The sequence below is a fragment of the Eumetopias jubatus genome, unplaced genomic scaffold (assembly GCF_037043125.1).
Source record: "Eumetopias jubatus isolate StellerSeaLion01/CBP00866 unplaced genomic scaffold, mEumJub1_p1.0 scaffold_7, whole genome shotgun sequence".
Lineage (NCBI taxonomy): Eukaryota > Metazoa > Chordata > Mammalia > Carnivora > Otariidae > Eumetopias > Eumetopias jubatus.
In genome coordinates, this window is record NW_028274813.1 from 110,320,854 (window position 1) to 110,342,352 (window position 21,499).

At 38.0% G+C, this 21,499-nt stretch overlaps 1 protein-coding gene across 1 annotated transcript in view; it reads left to right on the forward strand.

Annotated features, from left to right (window-relative positions):
- LRRC49 (leucine rich repeat containing 49) overlaps nucleotides 1-21,499 on the forward strand; it is a 172,436-nt gene that overhangs the window by 21,137 nt on the left and 129,800 nt on the right. The window contains exon 8 of the mRNA XM_028100496.2: nucleotides 11,210-11,353. Within this exon, the coding sequence (XP_027956297.1) occupies nucleotides 11,210-11,353 (144 nt within the window). The remainder of the gene's footprint in view (nucleotides 1-11,209; nucleotides 11,354-21,499) is intronic.

A 21,499-nucleotide genomic window follows, 5' to 3' on the forward strand; every position in this document is an offset into this window, starting at 1 on the left:
AAGAATTAAAGAGTTTTGTCAGTAAAAGAATATCATGTGCAAAAGCACTGAGACTAAAAACAACACAGTATTTTTTACTGCGTGAGAATTTAGCATGTGTTGAACAGTGAGAAATGAGGGGAGAGAAGTAGCAGAGGCCAGATTGTGGAGGGCTTTGTATGCCACACCTGAGGAATTGCTATTTTATCTTGTAGCCCACTATTTTTATTTTATTTTATTTACTTATTTTTTATTTTTTTGTAGCCCACTATTTTTAAAACTATTCATAACTAATTGCTACATTTTATGGTAGCAATTTTTTAAAGTTTATTTTAAAATGTATATATGATAATTAAACATATTTATGTAGTTTTCACATTATATAATACCTTTAAGAATTCATTTTATTTATTTTTTATTATATTATATTTTATTTTTAGAGCAAGAGTTGGGGGTGAGAGGCAGAGGGAGAAACAGAGAGAATCTTAAGCAGGCTCCATGCCAAGCATGGAGCCCAACACAGAGCTTGATCTCAGAACCCCGGATCATGACCTGACTCGAAATCAAGAGTCAGACGCTTAAGCAACTAAGCCATCCAGGCGTCCCTACCTTTAAGAATTTACTGGGCATTACCCAAGATCTATGAAGGATCCTGGTTTATGAATAACAAACATATCACTTGATCCGTATGTGATGTGTAGGAATTGTTTACCGACCATTATGTTGATGAAAAATGCTCTGTTCCTTGTTAGCTGACCTGTGTTATGTCATATAATTTCAGCTTTGTGTTTGTACTTATTCTGTGTATTGAGATTAAATATTTGTACTACACAAATTATTTCTCAAGGCTCTATAACTACAAAAATGAAGTTTTACGTGAAAATCCAAGTCTTGTTTCAAAATATCTAAATCAACTAAGCAGAAATTTGGAGTATTTCAAAGCAAAGGCAGCCGTGGTGACCTTAGGCTTCTAAAAAGTCAGGAGATAAACTATTCAAGATGAAACAATGTCCAATTCTAAAAAGAAAATAGCATCAGGTAGTTAAAAACGTAAAAGAAAATTAAGTGAATATTTTTTGTTTTTGGAGTTTACTTTTGTTAGAAATAAAAATGATATTTGGTGTACATTGTGAAATAAAACGTATTTGGTTTATGGATGTGAAAATGGTCTGAGGAATGTTAGTAGTGTGCAAGAGATAGATTGGGGGATAGAACGAGTTGGAGGAAAGTGAAACTGGAGACAGAACAGTTGAGAGACTAATCCAGTAATCTTTGTGAAAAGTGATGGTGGCTTGACCTGAAGTGGTAACAATAGGGATTTAATAAGGGGGCAGATTGTATAAATATTTAAAAAGTGGAAACATCAAGATTTAGCAATTGATTTTATTTGAATAGTGAAGAATACAGAGGAATCTGAGAGGTTGGCTCTCAATTTCTGACGTAGAATTTTTTTGGTCTTCCAGAATTTGTTCTCTCGGTAAAAGCATGCTTTAACGTGGACACGAATGTGCTTCAGGAAGGATCTGTTCCTTCAAGGCCATCTTTTCCTTCAGGGCGAGCTTGCCCTTTCTGTGACTGCTTGACTGAAAGCAGACATTTGCCCTTTAGCATTGCTGAGTCAGAAGGTTGTCTTTATCCAGACAGAGTAGTCTGGGTTACTCTTATAAAGATGAGCCTGGAGTATCCAGCTGTATTAAGAAGCCCTGCGGTCTCCTGGAGACCCTCTCTCTGATCAGTATGACCCATGATTGGGCTTTCCGACGTTCCCATCATTTCTTCTTCTTGCTGTGAAGCTTATTAACTAAACAAGAGCTGTGCTCTCACCCTACACCACCTTTTGCCTGAAATTTTTATCATTTACTGTGACTTTGTCCATGGCTGCAATGCGTAATAGGCTCCATCAGAGACGTTGCACACAGTTCTGGCCTATCTGATTGCAAACCAAGAAGCGAAACAATATCCCCAGTGATTTTTAAAAAGATCACATCTTGGTACCAATATTTTAGAATTAATAATGTTCCTTTTCAGAGTTACCAAACTAAATAAAAGGCAAGTCACAATGTAGGCATTCTAATTATCAGTCCCCCCAGACCAAGGAATTAGAGAAAGGTAGTTTTCTAAGAGAAATGCCCCAGGTTTAGTAGCAGAAGGGGGAAGACACTCTATGTATGTCATATAACAATTGTGCCCCTTCATTCTATATATTTCTATCTTTCCTGTTCTCAGGAAAGTTTTATTTTATGTATTTAAATATTGCTTTTCCATCCATGTTTGTTATTATTTGTCTTCCATATCCCCGTATTACCTTTTATTCTTCCTACCTCCATTTTTCCTTAGTATTTTAGGAGAATTTCTCCAACTTATGATGACATTATTGATTCTTCACAGTGTCTATTTTGCATTTTGCTGATTCCATACATTTAAAATTCTATCACTTATATAGTTTTGAAATGCTTTTGTCCATGTCTCATTGTAAATAGTCCTATCATCGACAAATACTGATAACCTTGTTTCTTCTTTTACAATTTTTATTTTCATTTTACGTTAGACCAAAAATCTTAGGACAAATTTTAAGGCATAGTCAGATGTCACCTTTATATATTACTGAATTTATAATAAACATAGGTTTTCGCTTTTGAACCTAGATGGAATCTAGATGGTATTTCTTGAATGTAAGAGAAGGTCCAATAACAACCTACAGACTGGATTATAAATCTAAGAAAACCTTCTTTTATCCAACATCTGCTTTGAAATGTTAAAAAATTTCAATTTTTTTCTCATCTGTACTGGAATGACAGTATGGATGAGAAAGTTAATCCCTAGTGATTGTGAAAACCTTTTTTTAATGTTTGGAAGAAAAGTGTCATGTGTATGACTCATTGTTAACTTAAGTAGATGGTTGACAAAGTCCCCCGGTCCCCCGCAGGGACCCCTACTTATGTGTCATAGAGAACCATCTCGCTGTGCTTGCTCTGTTACACCAGTAGGACTGAAAATCCTGTTGTGCTCTCCTCAGTCATGGGGATGGCTTTTCCTTACCCTACCTTACTGTGCTCCTGTGCTGCTGGTCAGAGCTTGTGTGTATGTGCCTGTTCCGTGACTCAGGTCTTGTTCTGAACACTCAATGTCCACCATATTGCACTCTGGCTAAACCTTACCTGTCGCTTCTCTTAAGCACTTCCACTAATAAAGAATATCCACCCTCACTCTCCACTCAGGATCCTAGTTCCTTGTGTCTTTTCCATTGAGACTCTTGACAGCTTTCAGGATCCTGCAGTATAAATGGAAAGAACAAGGGGGATGTGGTAGCATTCCTTTTCCTTGCCTTTTCTCTCAGAGGGCTATCTTGCTTGGACAAAACATTGTGAGCTTCTGCCTTAGGCTTACAGTATGTTTTTATTTGGGAGGTAGTGTGTATATTTCTTGTCACCTTTATCTGGACCTGGCACAGTATTGGGTTATTAGAGATGCCCCCAAGGATGGGCTTGTTGATTATTTGATAAAATTTACTTCAAATATTTACTATGGTGAAATTATAAAATATGTTCCTTTAGTTAATTTTCTTTTTTTCTAAAGATTTTATTTATTTATTTTATTTTTTTCTTTAAATTTTTTTATTGTTATGTTAATCACCATACATTACATCATTAGTTCTTGACGTAGTGTTCCATGATTCATTGTTTGTGCATAACATCCAGTGCTCCACGCAGAACGTGCCCTCTTTAATACCCATCACCAGGCTAACCCATCCCCCACCCCGCTCCGCTCTAGAACTCTCAGTTTGTTTTTCAGAGTTCATTGTCTCTCATGGTTCATCTTCCCCTCCGATTTACCCCCTTCATTCTTCCCCTCCTGCTATCTTCTTCTTTTTTTTTTTCTTAGCATATATTGCATTATTTGTTTCAGAAGTACAGATCTGTGATTCAACAGTCTTGCACAATTCAAGCGCTCACCATAGCACATACCCTCCCCAATGTCTATCACCCAGCCACCCCATCCCTCCCACCGCTCCCCCACTCCAGGAACCCTCAGTTTGTTTCCTGAGATTAAGAATTCCTCATATCAGTGAGGTCATATGATACATGTCTTTCTCTGATGGACTTATGTCACTCAGCATAACACCTTCCAGTTCCATCCACGTTGTTGCAAATGGCAAGATCTCATTCCTTCTGATGGCTGCATAATATTCCATTGTGTATATATACCACATCTTCTTTATCCATTCATCTGTCAGTGGACATCTTGGCTCTTTCCACAGTTTGGCTATTGTGGACATTGCTGCTATAAACATCGGGGTGCACGTACCCCTTCGGATCCCTACATTTGTATCTTTGGGGTAAATACCCAGTAGTGCAATTGCTGGGTCGTAGGTTAGCTCTATTTTCAACTTTTTGAGGAACCTCCATACTGTTTTCCAGAGGGGTTGCACCAGCTTGCATTCCCACCAACAGTGTAGGAGGGTTCCCCTTTCTCCGCATCCCTGCCAACATCTGTCGTTTCCTGACTTGTTCATTTTAGCCATTCTGACGGGTGTGAGGTGGTATCTCATTGAGGTTTTGATTTGGATTTCCCTGATGCCGAGCGATGTTGAGCACTTTTTCATGTGTCTGTTGGCCATTTGGATGTCTTCTTTGGAAAAATGTCCGTTCATGTCGTCTGCCCATTTCTTGATTGGATTATATGTTCTTTGGGTGTTGAGTTTGATAACTTCATTATAGATTTTTGGATACTAGCCCTTTAGCTGATATGTCATTTGCAAATATTTTCTCCCATTCTGTCGGTTGTCTTTTGGTTTTGTGGACTGTTTCTTTTGCTGTGCAAAAGCTTTTTATCTTGATGAAATCCCAATAGTTCATTTTTGCCCTTGCTTCCCTTGCCTTTGGCGATGTTTCTAGGAAGAAGTTGCTGCGGCTGAGGTCGAAGAGGTTGCTGCCTGTGTTCTCCTTCAGGATTTTGATGGACTCCTGTCTCACGTTTAGGTCTTTCAACCATTTGGAGTCTATATTTGTGTGTGATGTAAAGAAATGGGGTCCAGTTTCATTCTTCTGCAACGTAGCTGTCCAATTTTCCCAACACCATTTGTTGAAGAGACTGTCTTTTTTCCATTAGTCATTCTTTCCCGCTTTGTGAAAGATTAGTTGACCATAGGGTTGAGGGTCCATCTCTGGGCTCTCTATTCGGTTCCATTGATCTATGTGTCTGTTTTTGTGCCAGTACCATACTGTCTTGATGATGACAGCTTTGTAATAGAGCTGGAAGTCTGGAATTGTGATGCCGCCAGCTTTGCTTTTCTTTTTCAACATTCCTCTGGCTATTTGGGGTCTCTTCTGGTTCCATACAAATATTAGGATGATTTGTTCCATTTCTTTGAAAAAAGTGGATGGTATTTTGATGAGGATTGCATTGAATGTGTAGATTGCTCTAGGTAGCATTGACATCTTCACAAGGTTTGTTCTTCCAATCCATGAGCATGGAACATTTTTCCATTTCTTTGTGTCTTCTTCAATTTCTTTCATGAGTATTTTATAGTTTTCTGAGTACAGATCCTTTGCCTCTTTGGTTAGATTTATTCCTAGGTATCTTATGGTTTTGGGTGCAATTGTAAATGGGATCGACTCCTTGATTTGTCTCTCTTCTGTCTTGTTGTTGGTGTATAGGAATGCCACTGATTTCTGTGCATTGATTTTATATCCTGCCACTTGACTGAATTCCTGTATGAGTTCTAGCAGTTTTGGGGTGGAGTCTTTTGGGTTTTCCACATACAGTATCATATCATCTGCAAAGAGTGAGAGTTTGACTTCCTCTTTGCCGATTTGGATGCCTTTGATTTCTTTTTGTTGTCTGATTGCTGTGGCTAGGACTTCTAATACTATGTTGAATAGCAGTGGTGAGAGTGGACATCCCTGCCGCGTTCCTGACCTTAGCGGGAGAGCCCCCAGCTTTTCCCCATTGAGAATGATATTCGCTGTAGGTTTTTCATAGATGGCTTTTATGATAGTGAGGTATGTACCCTCTATCCCTGTACTCTGAAGAGTTTTGATCAAGAAAGGATGCTATACTTTGTCAAATGCTTTTTCTGCATCTATTGAGAGGATCATGTGATTCTTGTTCTTTCTTTTGTTAATGTATTGTATCAATCAACGATTGATTTGCGGATGTTGAACCAGCCTTGCAGCCCAGGGATAAATCCCACTTGGTCATGGTGAATAATTCTTTTAATGTACTGTTGGATCCTATTGGCTAGTATTTTGGTGAGAATTTTTGCATCCATATTCATCAAGGATATTGGTCTGTAATTCTCCTTTTGGATGGGGTCTTTGTCTGGTTTTGGGATCGCGGTAATGGTGGCCTCATAAAACGCGTTTGGAAGTTCTCCTTCCATTTCTATTTTTTGGAACAGTTTCAGGAGAATAGGTATTAATTCTTCTTGAAATGTTTGGTAGAATTCCCCTGGGAAGCCATCTGGCCCTGGGCTTTTGTTTGTTGAGAGATTTTGGATGACTGCTTCAATTTCCTTAGTGGTTATAGGTCTGTTTAGGTTTTCTATTTCTTCCTGGTTCAATTTTGATAGTTGATACATCTCTAGGAATGCATCCATTTCTTCCATGTTATCTAATTTGCTGGCATAGAGCTGCTCATCATATGTTCTTATAATTGTTTGTATGTCTTTGGTGTTGGTTGTGATCTCTCCTCTTTCATTCATGATTTTGTTGATTTGGGTCCTTTCTGTTTTCTTTTTGATAAGTCTGGCCAGGGGTTTATCAATCTTGTTAATTCTTTCAAAGAACCAGCTCCTAGTTTCGTGGATCTGTTCTACTGTTCTTTTGGTTTCTAGTTCGTTGATTTCTGCTCTGATCTTTATTATTTCTCTTCTCCTGCTGGATTTGGGCTTTATTTGCTGTTTTTTTCTCTAGCTCCTTTAGGTGTAGGGTTCGGTTGTGTATTTGAGACCTTTCTTGTTTCCTGAGAAAGGATTGTATTGCTATATACTTTCCTCTTAGGACTGCCTTTGCTGCATCCCAAAGCTTTTGAACAGTTGTGTTTTCATTTTCCTTGGTTTCCATGAATTTTTAAAATTCTTCTTTAATTTCCTGGTTGACCCATTCATTCTTTAGTAGTATCCTCTTTAGCCTCCATGTATTTGAGTTCTTTCCGACTTTCCTCTTGTGATTGAGTTCTAGTTTCAAAGCACTGTGGTTGAAAATATGCAGGGAATAATCCCAATCTTTTGGTACCGGTTGAGACCTGATTTGTGACCTAGGATGTGATCTATTCTGGAGAATGTTCCATGGGCACTAGAGAAGAATGTGTATTCCGTTGCTTTGGGATGGAATGTTCTGAGTATGTCTGTGAAGTCCATTTGGTCCATTGTGTCATTTAAAGTCTTTATTTCCTTGTTGATCTTTTGTTTAGATGATCTGTCCATTTCAGTCAGGGGGGTGTTTAAGTCCCGCACTATTATTGTATTGTTGTCCATGTGTTTTTTTACTTTTGTTATTAATTGCCTTATATAATTGGCTGCTCCCATGTTAGGGGCATAGATATTTACAATTGTTAGATCTTCTTGGTGGATAGACCCTCTAAGTAGGATATAGTGTCCTTCCTCATCTCTTATTACAGTCTTTGTTTTAAAATCTAATTTGTCTGATATAAGGATTGCCACCCCAGCTTTCTTTTGGTGTCCATTAACATGGTAAATGGTTTTCCACCCCATTCACTTTCAAGGTGAGGGTTTCTTTGGGTCTAAAATGAGTCTCTTGCAGACAGCATATTGATGGGTCTTGTTTTTTAATCCAGTCTGATAGCCTGTGTCTTTTGATTGGGGCATTTAGCCCATTTACTTCAGGGTAAGTATTGAAAGATATGAATTTAGTGCCATTGTATTGCCTGTAAGGTGACTGTGACTGAATATTGTCTGTTTTCCTCTCTGATCTATGCTGCTCTTAGGCTCTCTCTTTGCTTAGAGGACCCCTTTCAATATTTCTTGTAGGGCTGGTTTCGTGTTTGCAAATTCCTTCAGTTTTTGTTTGTCCTGGAAGCTTTTTACCTCTCCTTCTATTTTCAATGACAGCCTAGCTGGATATAGTATTCTTGGCTGCATATTTTTCTCGTTTAGTGCTCTGAAGATATCATGCCAGTCCTTTCTGGCCTGCTAGGTCTCTGTGGATAGTTCTTTTGCCAATCTAATGTTTCTAGCATTGTAGGTTACGTATCTCTTCTCCCGAGCTGCTTTCAGGATTTTCTCTTTGTCTCTGAGACTTGTAAGTTTTACTATTAGATGTCAGGGTGTTGAACTATTTTTATTGATTTTGAGAGGGGTTCTCTGTGCCTCCTGGATTTTGACGCCTGTTTCCTTCCCCACATTAGGGAAGTTCTCTGCTGTAATTTGCTCCAATGTACCTTCTGCCCCTCTCTCTCTTTCTTCTTCTTCTGGGTTCCCAATTATTCTAATGTTGTTTTGTCTTATCGTATCGCTTATCTCTCAAATTCTGCCCTCATGATCCAGTAGTTGTTTTATCTCTCTTTTTCTCAGCCTCTTTATTTTCCATCATTTGGTCTTCTGTATCGCTGATCCTCTCTTCTGCTTCATTTATCCTAGCAGTTAGTGCCCCCATTTTTGATTGCACCTCATTAATAGCCTTTTTGATTTCGACTTGATTAGGTTTTAGTGTTTTTATTTCTCCAGAAAGATTTTCTCTAATAACTTCCATGCTTTTTTCAAGCCCAGCTAGTATCTTTAAAATCACAATTCTGAACTCTAGGTCCGACATCGTACTAATGTCCGTATTGTGTAAGTCCCTGGCAGACGGTACTACCTCTTGTTCTTTTTGCTGAGGTGATTTCTTTCGTCTTGTCATTTTGTCCAGAGGAGAATAGATGAATGAGAGAACAAAATGCGAACAGGTTAACAACGTCCCCAGAAAATATACTCTAAACAAATCAGAAAAGACCGGAAACCAGGGGAAAAGAAAGGGAAAGAACGAAAAAAAGAGAAAAAAAAGAAAAAGATAAAAACAAACAAAAACAGAACAAAACAAAAAAACAGACTATGATCTAATATGATCAGGCTGGTGCATAGATCAGTGCCACACACTAGATTTTGGGTGTAGTTTGGTCTGTTAGAAGAAAGTGCCTCCTAAAATTTTAAAGAAAGAAAGACCTAAGTATGTTCAACATAAGGGTTGATATGATGAAGGGATGGAATATGACTGTAAAGATGAAAATTATAAAAAATTTTAAAAAAGGAATTGATAAGATTTTGAAAAAAGAAAGAAGAGGATTAAAAAAAAAGAAAGAAAAAAAAGGGGAGAGAATGTGATCAGGCAGGAGACTAGAACACAGCCATATAGTAGAGATTTAGGGTATATTTTGATATGTTAGAAGAAACTGTATCTCAAAATTTTAAAGAGAGGACAACTTAAATATATATATATATGCCAAAAATAAGGGTAACTACTATGAAGGGTTAAAAATGTGACTCTAAAAATGAAAAATAAAATTTTTTTTTTAAAAAAGGGATTGATAAGATGTTGGTTGAAAGAGGGAAAAAGAAAAATTCAAAAAAAAAGAGACAGTTAAAAAAATTTAACTTTGAAAGACTAATGAATCATGGTAAAAAAAGTCATGAATTCTACGTGCACTATTGCCGTAGCGCTGGAGTTCTGCCGTTCTCATTGATCGGTAAACTTGGTCTTGGCTGGCTGTTCATGCGGATCTTCTGGGGAAGGGGCCTGTTGCCGTGGTTCCCAAATGTCTTTGCCGGAGGCGGAATTGCCCCGCCCTTGTCGGTCCGGTCTAAGTAATCAGCTCGGGTTTGCTCTCGGGAGCTTTTGTTCCCTGCAAGCTCTCGGTTCAGCTTTGGAGGACGAGAGTGAAAATGGTGGCCTCCCAATCTTCGCCCGGAGGAGCTGAGAACTCGGGGCCCGCTCCTCAGTGCGCCCCTAGAGAAAAGCAGTCACTCCCGTCTCCCTGGTCTCCGGCCGCACTCCGTGCTCACCCGGCCTGTGACTGAGCATTTCTATCTCTGGCACCTGACCCCGTGTGGAGTCTCCAAACCCAGCAGATCCCTGCGGAGCGCTCCCGTGCCGCTCCTCCCATTGGAGGAAGGGGAGTCTCCCTGGATCTGCCGCTTGTTGGGTCCCTGCTGGAGGAGCAGTGGCCCGACTGGGCCGCGGATCACGGTTTATGGCCACCCCGAGCTGAGAGCCCACGCCTCGGCTCCGTCTCTGCAGCCGGCTTCCCCGGTCTGATACCTGGGAGCTCTGCCGCACTCAGGCACCCCTGGTCTTTCTGTGACCCCGAGGGTCCTGAGACCACACTGTCCCGTGAGGGTTCCACCCCCCCGCTTAGCCACTGGAGCGACGTCCCTCGGCGGAGCCGACTTCTAAAAGTTCCGATTTTGTGCTCCGCGGCTCTAGCACTTGCCAGAAGCGGCCGACGGAGGCCCCCTCCCCCACCGTCTATCCTCCCGAATATCGCCTCGGATTCACTTCTCCGCACGTCCTACCTTCCAGAAAGTGGTCGCTTTTCTGTTCAGAGAGTTGTTGCTATTCTTTTCTTCGATCTCCTATTGAGTTCGTAGGTGTTCAGAATGGTTTGATCCCTATCCAGCTGAATTCCTGAGACCAGACGAAATCCAGGTCTCCTACTCCTCCGCCATCTTGCTCCCTTCCTTTATTTATTTATTTGACAGAGAAAGAGAAAAAGCACAAACGGGGGAGTGGGAAAGTGAGAAGCCGACTCCCTGCCAAGCAGGGAGCCTGACGCGGCACTCGATCCCAGGACGCTGGGATCATGACCTGAGCCAAGGGCAGATACCCAACTGACTGAGCCACCCAGATGCCCTTCCTTTAGTTAATTTTCACAAGTTAAATGAGTTCTTATTATCTACAACAGAGGAAATTGGAAATATATATATTTTCAAGATTTTTATTTATTTATTTGAGAGAGAGCATGAGAGCGGGGTGAGGGCCAGAGGGAGAAGCAGACTCCCCACTGAACAGGGAGCCCGATGTGGGGCTCGATCCTGGGACTCCAGGATCATGACCTGGGTCAAAGGCAGATGCTTAACCCACTGAGCCACCCAGGCGCCCCTGGAAATACATTTTTAAGTATCTTCATGTAAACCTGTCAGTGAATCCAGTGACTATATATTTTATTTTTAGAGTTTATAAAACATGTATATATGTGACTTATGCCTGCTAATTATCCCTTTCTCATGTTTTAACAGATTACCAAAATCGAAAATGTCAGTCATCTGTGTGATTTGAGAGTTTTAAATCTTGCTAGGAACCTTTTAAGTCATGTTGATAATCTTAATGGGCTGGATTCACTAACTGAACTTAACCTGCGACACAATCAGATCACTTTTGTGGTGAGTATTAAAATGGAATCGAAATGTGATTTCTGCCTTTTCTTAAGGAAAGGAAATAAATGTTATGGCATTGCTTTATGTAAAGTAAGAATCTACGGTTACTTAGTTCTTTTATGAATTTAATTGTGGATATATTTATTAAGCTTTGTATTTTGATTTGGGAAGTGTTAAGGTGTTTTTCATTTTAAAAGATAAATGTAAAATTAGAAACAAATATTATCAATAAATGAATTAGCTAATAGAAATGAGTAGTGAATTCTTTCCTGTTTTATCATGGGAATATAATTAATAAGAAAAAAGGTTATTGGTGACTTAAAGTTGATAAATTGTTGTACCAGGAGGGAAAAGACTCAGAGAGGAGAGGCTGAGGGCTGTGAAGACATGGGTAAATGTAATTTCCTTTGCAGTGTTGAAAGAGGCAGGCTGGTATAGTGGAAAAAGCATTGCATAGGGCATCAGAGACCTCGTTCTGGTCACAGCTTCATCTCTCATTAGCTGGGTGACCTTGGGTAAATCGTTAACTCTATAAGCGTTTGGTTTACTTTTCTATAAAGTGAGGGCCTTGGGCTAGATTATTTCTAGGATCCTTTTAGCTTGTTGAATCTGAAGAAAGACATTAAGGTGGTCAAGAACTGGCATGTGAGCAGGAGGGAACAAGTTCGCACTGTGGGGGCAAAACTACAGGAAGGCGACTCTGGAACTCTGAAGATGAACTTTGTTAGATTTATAGCTTTACTCAAGTTCAGCCATGAAATAACAGCCCGATGCTCAGGTATTTTGTACTTGTGCACCTGTGAGGAGCACTAGAGATAGGACTTTTGACTGTATGATGTGATACAGGCTAAGAAGACTTCTAATGTTATATATAAACATTTGTGTTTTTTTAACAAGCTTCCTTTCTTTACATGAAATAGAAAAATACTAGGTTCTCTCTGGATATCATTCAAGTACTTTTAAAGGCACAATCTAATTCTTACCTTTTTTGAGACATTGAGTTCCTTAGTAAATAATTAAGTGTAATATAAATGGTACACTTGGAAAGGTTGAGGGACAGATGATGCCTTATCTCTAGGCCTCATCATACAGATTGGTTTCATTTTGAAGTTTTCCCAGAAAATCAGAGCTCTGTAATGCTCACATCTTCTAGGAGGTTGGGATAATTTCAGAACCTTTTTCCAAGACATGGATTCATTCCAGAGCCCCTAAATTCTGTCAGGTCCTCCCCAGATTGGATTTAAATATTGGAAATGGCTTGTTTATTTTAAAAGACATCCAGATTGAGTTAATCTGTTACATTGGTGAGTGTCTAGGAACTGCTCAGGCAGGACTTGATCTGTCCTCAGGACATTGGGTATGGTAAGAATCCAAAAAGCCTTGGTAGAGTGAGACACAGAAATCTATTGACTTTCACATATTCCTGTCTGTAGTCTTTTATTTGGAAAGTACATAATGTGTATCCAGGAAATTGCTTACTGAATTTCCCAGTGAGTATTATACCTGATCATTACGTTTATAGCTTAGGCAGCAGCCAACATCTATGAAAAAGGAAATTGTATTAACTTCTAAAAGTTAAAAAGATTTAATAAGTATGATGCATATGATATCATCATGATAATAAGTATCATGCATATTAATTTATAGGAAATTTGAATATACATGTAAGGATATATATATAAGACTGGATTCAGCTTTTGTTTCTTTTTCAAAGCATCCTTTCCTAAAACAGCCAAGAAACTTAAATCTGAGGATTCATTTTTTTTTTTTCTTCAGTGTCTCTTCTTTCCTCTAGGGTCAGTTATCACACTTATTCTTTTGCTTTTTTTTTTTCTTTCATGGTTTTGATTCTCCTCAGTGGCTGGTATTCCTGAAATGAAGGACTGTGTTAAGTAGTGACTGGGTCTCCTATGCAGCTGAATAGGTCTTTTTAACTCTAAGATCTCTCCCTAGAATGACCACTGGATTTGTGTAAGTTGTCGAATTCCACACATTGGCAGGCTTCCCTTTAGAGTGAGTGGAAGGGAAAAGGGAGGTTCACTCTGTAATTGCCAAAATAAGAGAATGACTGTATGAGGGATAAAAGGACTTTACTACGCAAACAATGAATCATGGATCACTACATCAAAAACTAATGATGTTATGTATGGTGATTAACAACATAATAACATTAAAAAAAAAGGACTTTACTATCTTCTGGGCGGAGTGAAACTGCCATTCCTTTTCCGCCTCTGGTTCTAACGTAGCAGTTATTAGCCGTCTCCATGGATAAGACACCCACACTCTCCATCCTTCCTTGACAGATACTCTTGTTTTGTTGAGAGAACAGAGCCTGAGGCTCCAGCTGAGGGTTTCTGCAGTAAGCTGCTCTGTACATGGCCTGTGTGTGTGCGTGGCAGGGGCGGGAGTGGGCTGAGGCTGAGGTGGGTTTGTTGCTGCTCCGGTAATGGCAGTCGAGTAGACAGACCTTTAATTACACATCTGAATAGCCACAGTTAACCACTGTCCACTTCTGCTGTCTGCGTGTACTGAGCGTGAGCGCGGTGTAAAGTGGCATGTGGTCAGAGAGGATTGCTGTGGCTGTGGTGCAGCATGTCTCTTGCCAGTTCGGAGCTGTCTGCTTTCCTGCTTCCGGAAATTCATCAAAAATGTGCGTCTCTTAACAAGGACCCTCGTTTTTAGCATTTCCATGGATTTACTCATTTTGTGTATTTTTATTGCTTCGCCCATCGAATCTTGTAGAAGAGATGAAACAAATGCATCACCGACTTCACTATCTTATATGAAAACTTCTCTGATTTTTTTGATGTAGAAAAGTTTTTGTGTGTTTGTTTATTGTAGTTTAAAGTAAAGTAAATAAATTTCAAACCAAATGTCTTTTTTGTTTATATGGTAGCTTTCCCTTTTAAACAGTTGTGAAACATTTCAGACATTCTGAAAAGAAGAGAAATAATATTACCAACATGTGTGTCTATCTACCAATCAACTTAATAAATAAAAACCCTTCAGATATAGTTAAGGCCTAATGCGTAACCCTCCCCCATCACATTCCCTCCCTCCTTTGCAGAAGTAAGCACAATTCTGAGTATGGTGTTAATTCCCATGCATGTCTGTTTCCTTTTCCATATATGTATGTGCCCTTTCCTAAACAATATCAAGTAATTTTTTTGTATGCTTTTAAATGTTCATCATTTTTTGGTATGCTTTTAAATGTTCATCATACTGTACATATTTTCTATAAGTTGCTTTTATTAACATGCTTTGAGATTTGTCTGTGTTGTTATCTGTAGCTCTGGTTCACTAATTTTCATTGTTATATAGCATTCCATTGTATGATGGTAATGAACTATTCATTCTTCTACTTATGGACAGTAGTGTTTCCAATTTTTTATTATTAAAAAGTGTCACAAATAACATTTTTGTACATGTCTTTTGGTGGATATGTATAACAGTTTCTGTAGGACAGTGGCTTTCAGACCATAATCTATGATAATAAATAAAATTTACATTAAAACCCAGTTATTAAATACCTAGTTATTAAATGCTTATATGGGTATGTTATAAATAATAGAAGCAAGCATTTCATGAAGCTATACCTACCCTTGCTCTTCTATCAAAAATATTGGTCTCAACCTATTGAATTAATTTCTCGACCAATGAAAAGTTGGTCTCAACCTGTATTTGTCAAACAATGCTCAATGGTAGAGATTGGGAGAGGCATTGCTGGGTGCCAGGAATATGTTCATCATTTCATTTTATCAGATATCATCAAGTTTTGTCCAAAACTTGGTACAAAAATTTGGTACAACCAAATTACATTTCCATCAGCATTACCTGGGAGTTCCTTTAACTTCACGTTTTTGTTGATACTTGATATTGTCAGACCTTTTATTTTTTGCCAATTTTTTAACAATGAAATTATATAATGCATTGAGATTTTAATTTTAATTTCCAGTGAGGCCGAATGCCTTTCATCTTTTTTCTTTTGTGATAATTAAGATTGCCAGACTAGTCTTATCCTTTGCTCATTGTAATGACAGGGTTTGTTTGTTTTTTTTTTTTTTTCCTTTTGATCAGTGGTATTTCTTTCTTTCTTTTTTTTTAAGATTTTATTTATTTATTTGACAGAGAGAGAGCGCGGATAGGCAGAGCGGCAGGCAGAGGGAGAGGGAGAAGCAGGCTCTCTGCTGAGCAGGGAGCCCGACACGGGGCTCGATCCCAGGACCCTGGGATCACGACCCCAGGTGAAAGCAGACGCTTAACCAACTGCACCACCCAGGTGCCCTGATCAGTGCTATTTCTTTTGTTTCTGCTGTATTTTGAGGAATAGAAGTAAAAATTATCAATAGTTTTCTTTATTGTTTCTGGTTTTTTTTTTGTTTGAAAAATCCTTCCTTAAAGGTTGAGGACATAAAGATATTTTTCTGTATTGTCTAACAAAAGTTTTGAAGTTGCTCTATTTGGAAATGATTCGTTTCTTGTGGTATAAAGTTGAAATCCAGTTTTGTTTTCTTTTTTCTCGTAGGGATTGCTAATTGTCCCAGCACCATTTATTGAAAAATGGATTATTTCTGTCCTTCCCTCTCCCCTTGGCAGTATCTCCCTCTAGCAAATTAAATATCCACATATGCATGGGTCTGTGCCTGGCCTCCTGGTCTGTTTGATTGATCTCTAAATATCTTAATAACTGTAATCTCTATTATGTTCTAAGAACTAGTAGCATGAGGTCCCCAATCTTCCTTTCTCTTCCCTAGACTTCCTTTAAACAAAAAAGTCATGTTATTTATTTTTTTCTTTTTCTATATATATTCTAGAAATAGCATGTCAAGTTTCATGAATAACCCTACTGGTCTGTTTGATTGGAATATTTTTGAATTTGAAGACAATTGACATTTTTGATATTGAACGTTTTTTTTTTTTAAAGATTTTATTGTTTATTTGACAGAGAGAGAGATAGCGAGAGCAGGAACACAGGCAGGGGGAGTGGGAGAGGGAGAAGCAGGCTTCCCACGGAGCAGGGAGCCCGATGCGGGGCTCGATCCCAGGACCCTGGGATCATGACCTGAGCCAAAGGAGATGCTTAAGGACTGAGCCACCCAGACGCCCCAATATTGAACCTTTAATATATTATGCACATGGCATATTAATATGAAGGCATAATATGAATACAGCATATCTCTCAATTTATATATGTCACATTTAATGATTTTTATTCTTCTCCATAGATAGCTTGTTTTTTGTTAGCTTTCTTTCCAGATATTTTATACTTTTTTGCTACAGTTGATTTTGGTTCATTTAGCAACCATGCTCTGACACTTAATAATTCCAATAATATATCTGTAGGTTATCTTAGATTTTCTATTTAGAAAATTTTAATTTTTTGTGAACAATTATAGTTTTTCCTTAATCATTATATGTCTTGTGTCTTCTTGTTTGACTGAGCTAGACTGAACTTCCAGTTTGACCATACCTCCAGTACAAAGCTGAATAAAGAAGCAAAAGTGGGCATCCTTGTCTTATTCCTAATTTTAAAGGAAACGTATCACTAGCTATGTTTGCTAAGTGCCATTTATCAGTCTGAAGAAATGATCCTCTATTTTTAGTTTGCTTAAGTTTATATTATGAATGGTTATTGCATTTTATTAGATGATTCTTATATAGCTCTTAGACTGGTCATATGCATTTATTCTTTAATCTATTAATTCTGGAAATTATAAGATTTTGTAATGGTAAGTCATTCTAGCATTTTTGGTTATTATGTACTTTATGGGCTATATTTCATATACGTTCCTGGATTTTGTCTATTAATATTTTATTCACAATATTTACATCTATGTTAAGTGAGATTTATCTGTAATTTCTTTTTATTGTTCTTTTCTGGTATGAAGGTCACACTGGCCTCATAAAATGAATTGAGGAGTGCTTCCTATTTTAATATTTGGCATAAATCTCACTTTATATGAAATTAAAGATGATCTGCTCCTTGTATACTTGGAGGAACTTATCTGTAAAATACTCAGGGTAGTTTTAAACTATTGGCTCAGTAATAATAGTGTCAGTTTTGATATGTTATAGTTTCCTTTCATCTAAATTCATTTTTCTTTTTTAGCTGCTCTCTCTGTCGTTATGTGCCCGTTGTCGTTTCTTATAATGCTTATTTATACTTTCTTATTTTTTGATTAGTATTGCCTGAGGTTTGTTTATTTTACTAGTAGTTTCAAAGAACTGGCTTTGGCTTTGTTGAACTTCTCTTATGGCTTTAAAAAATATTGTTCTATTTATTTTTGTTCTTAACTCTTATTTTCTCCATTTGCTTTTTCTTGCTAAAGTTTTGTGTTGGATATTTGATACATTAGTGTTCAGTCCTTTTTAGTTTCTAATACAAGCACTTAGGGCTATAAATTTCCCTCTAAGAACCACTTTAGCTTCTTCCCACAAATTTTGAAATTTAGTATTTTTATTCTAAATATTTTCTTTTTTTAAAAATTTTTTATTGTTATGTTAATCACCATACATTACATCATTAGTTTTTGATGTAGTGTTCCATGATTAATTGTTTGTGCATAAAACCCAGTGCTCCATGCAGAACATGCCCTCTTTAATACCCATCACCAGGCTTACCCATCTCCTAGTATTCTGGTGAGAATTTTTGCATCCATGTTCATCGAGGATGTTGGTCTGTAATTCTCCTTTTAGATGGGGTCTTTGTCTGGTTTTGGGATCAAGGTAATGCTGGCCTCATAAAATGAGTTTGGAAGTTTTCCTTCCATTTCTATTTTTTGGAACAGTTTCAGGAGAATAGGTATTAATTCTTCTTTAAATGTTTGGTAGAATTCCCCTGGGAAGCCATCTGGCCCCGGGCTTTTGTTTCTTGGGAGATTTTGGATGACTGCTTCAATTTCCTTAGTGGTTATAGGTCTGTTTAGGTTTTCTATTTCTTCCTGGTTCAATTTTGGTAGTTGATACATCTCTAGGAATGCATCCATTTCTTCCAGGTTATCTAATTTGCTGGCATAGAGTTGCTCATAGTATGTTCCTATAATTGTTTGTATGTCTTTGGTGTTGGTTGTGATCTCTCCTCTTTCATTCATGATTTTGTTGATTTGGGTCCTTTCTCTTTTCTTTTTGATAAGTCTGGCCAGGGGTTTATCAATCTTGTTAATTCTTTCAAAGAATCAGCTCCTAGTTTCGTGGATCTGTTCTACTGTTCTTTTGGTTTCTAGTTCATTGATTTCTGCTCTGATCTTTATTATTTCTCTTCTCCTGATGGGTTTAGGCTTTATTTGCTGTTTTTTCTCTAGCTCCTTTAGGTGTAGGGTTCGGTTGTGTATTTGAGACCTTTCTTGTTTCTTGAGAAAGGCTTGTATTGCTATATACTTTCCTCTGAGGACTGCCTTTGCTGCCTCCCAAAGCTTTTGAACAGTTGTGTTTTCATTTTCCTTAGTTTCCATGAATTTTTAAAATTCTTTAATTTTCTGGTTGACCCATTCATTCTTTAGTAGGATGCTCTTTAGCCTCCATGTATTTGAGTTCTTTCCGACTTTCCTCTTGTGATTGAGTTCTAGTTTGAAAGCATTGTGGTCTGAAAATATGCAGGGAATAATCCTAATCTTTTGGTAGCAGTTGAGACCTGATTTGTGACCTAGGATGTCATCCATTCTGGAAAATGTTCCATGGGCACTAGAGAAGAATGTGTATTCTGTTGCTTTGGGATGGAATGTTCTGAGTATGTCTGTGAAGTCCGTTTGGTCCAGTGTGTCATTTAAAGTCTTTATTTCCTTGTTGATCTTTTGCTTAGATGATCTGTCCAGTCAGGGAGGTGTTAAAGTCCCCCACCATATTGTATTGTTGTCCATGTGTATCTTTGCTTTTGTTATTAATTGCCTTATATAATTGGCTGCTCCCATGTTAGGGGCATAGATATTTACAATTGTTAGATCTTCTTGGTGGATAGACCCTTTAAGTAGGATATAGTGTCCTTCCTCATCTCTTATTACAGTCTTTGTTTTAAAATCTAATTTGTCTGATATAAGGATTGCCACCCCAGCTTTCTTTTGGTGTCCATTAGCATGGTAAATGGTTTTCCACCCCATTCACTTTCAAGGTGAGGGTTTCTTTGGGTCTAAAATGAGTCTCTTGCAGACAGCATATTGATGGGTCTTGTTTTTTATTTTTATTTATTTATTTATTTTTATTTTTTTAAAGATTTTATTTATTTATTTGAGAGAGAGAGAGAGAGAAACAGCATGAGAGGGGAGAAGGTCAGAGGGAGAAGCAGGCTCCCCGCTGAGCCGGGAGCACGACGTGGGACTCTATCCCAGGACTCCGGGATCATGACCTGAGCCGAAGGCAGTCGCTTAACCAACTGAGCCACCCAGGCGCCCGATGGGTCTTGTTTTTTAATCCAATCTGATAGCCTGTGTCTTTTGATTGGGGCATTTAGCCCATTTACATTCAGGGTAACTATTGAAAGATGTGAATTTAGTGCCATTGTATTGCCTGTAAGTGACTGTGACTGTATATTGTCTGTGTTCCTTTCTGGTCTATGCTGCTTTTAGGTTCTCTCTTTGCTTAGAGGACCCCTTTCAATATTTCTTGGAGGGCTGGTTTCGTGTTTGCAAATTCCTTTAGTTTTTTTTGTCCTGGAAGTTTTTTATCTCCCCTTCAATTTTCAGTGAGAGCCAACCGGATATGGTATTCTTGGCTGCATATTTTTCTCGTTTAGTGCTCTGAAGATACCATGCCAGTCCTTTCTGGCCTTCCAGGTCTCTGTGGATAGGTCTCGTTGCCAATCTAACGTTTCTACCTTTATAGGTTACATATCTCTTCTCCTGAGCTGCTTTCAAGATTTTCTCTTTGTCTCTGAGACTCGTAAGTTTTACTATTAGATGTTGGGGTGTTGACCTATTTTTATTGATTTTGAGAGGGGTTCTCTGTGCCTCCTGGATTTTGATGCCTGTTTCTCTCCCCACTTTAGGGAAGTTGTCTCCTAGAATTTGCTCCAATATACCTTCTACCCCTCTCTCTCTTCTTCTTCTGGGATCCCAATTATTCTAATGTTTCGTCTTATCATATCGCTTATCTCTCGAATTCTGCCCTCGTGATCCAGTAGTTGTTTAACTCTCTTTTTCTCAGCTTCTTTATTTTCCATCATTTGGTCTTCTATATCACTGATTCTCTCTTCTGCCTCATTTATCCTAGCCGTTAGTGCCCCCATTTTTATTGCACCTCATTAATAGCCTTTTTGATTTCAATTTGGTTAGATTTTAGTTCTTTTATCTCTCCAGGAAGGGTGTCTCTAATAACTTCCATGCTTTTTTCAAGCCCAGCTATTATCTTTAAAATCATGATTCTGAACTCTAGGTCCGACATTGTACTAATGTCCGTATTGAGTAGGTCCCTGGCAGATGGTACTACCTCTTGTTCTTTTTGCTGAGGTGATTTCTTTCGTTTTTGTCATTTTGTCCAGAGGAGACTAGATGAATGAGAGAACAAAATGCTAACAGGATAACAACGTCCCCAGAAAATGTACTCTAAACAAGTCAGAAAAGACCTGAAACCAGGGGAAAAGAAAGGGAAAGAACGAAAAAAAGAGAAAAAAAAGAAAAAGATAAAAACAAACAAAAACAGAACAAAAGAAAAAAAAAACCAGAATGTGATCAAATATGATCAGGCTAGTGCATAGATCAGTGCCACACACTAGATTTTGGGTGTATTTTGGTCTGTTAGAAGATAGTGCCTCCTAAAATTGTAAAGAAAGACAGACTTATATATGTACAAAATATGGGTTGATACAATGAAGCGATGGAAGATGACTGTAAAGATGAAAATTATAAAAGATTGTATAAAAGGAATTGATAAGTTGTTTGAAAAAAGAAAGAAGATTTAAAAAAAAAAGGGAGAGAATGTGATCAGGCAGACTAGAACAAAGCCATACACTAGAGATTTAAGGATATTTTGATCTGTTAGAAGAAACTGTATCTCAAAATTAAGGTTAACTACTATGAAGGGATAGAATATGATTCTAAAAATGAAAAATAAAAATGTTTTTTTTAAAAAGGGATTGATAGATGTTGGTTGAAAAAGGGAAAAAGAAAAATTCAAAAAAAACGAGTTAAAAAAATTAACTTTGAAAAACTAATGAATCATGGT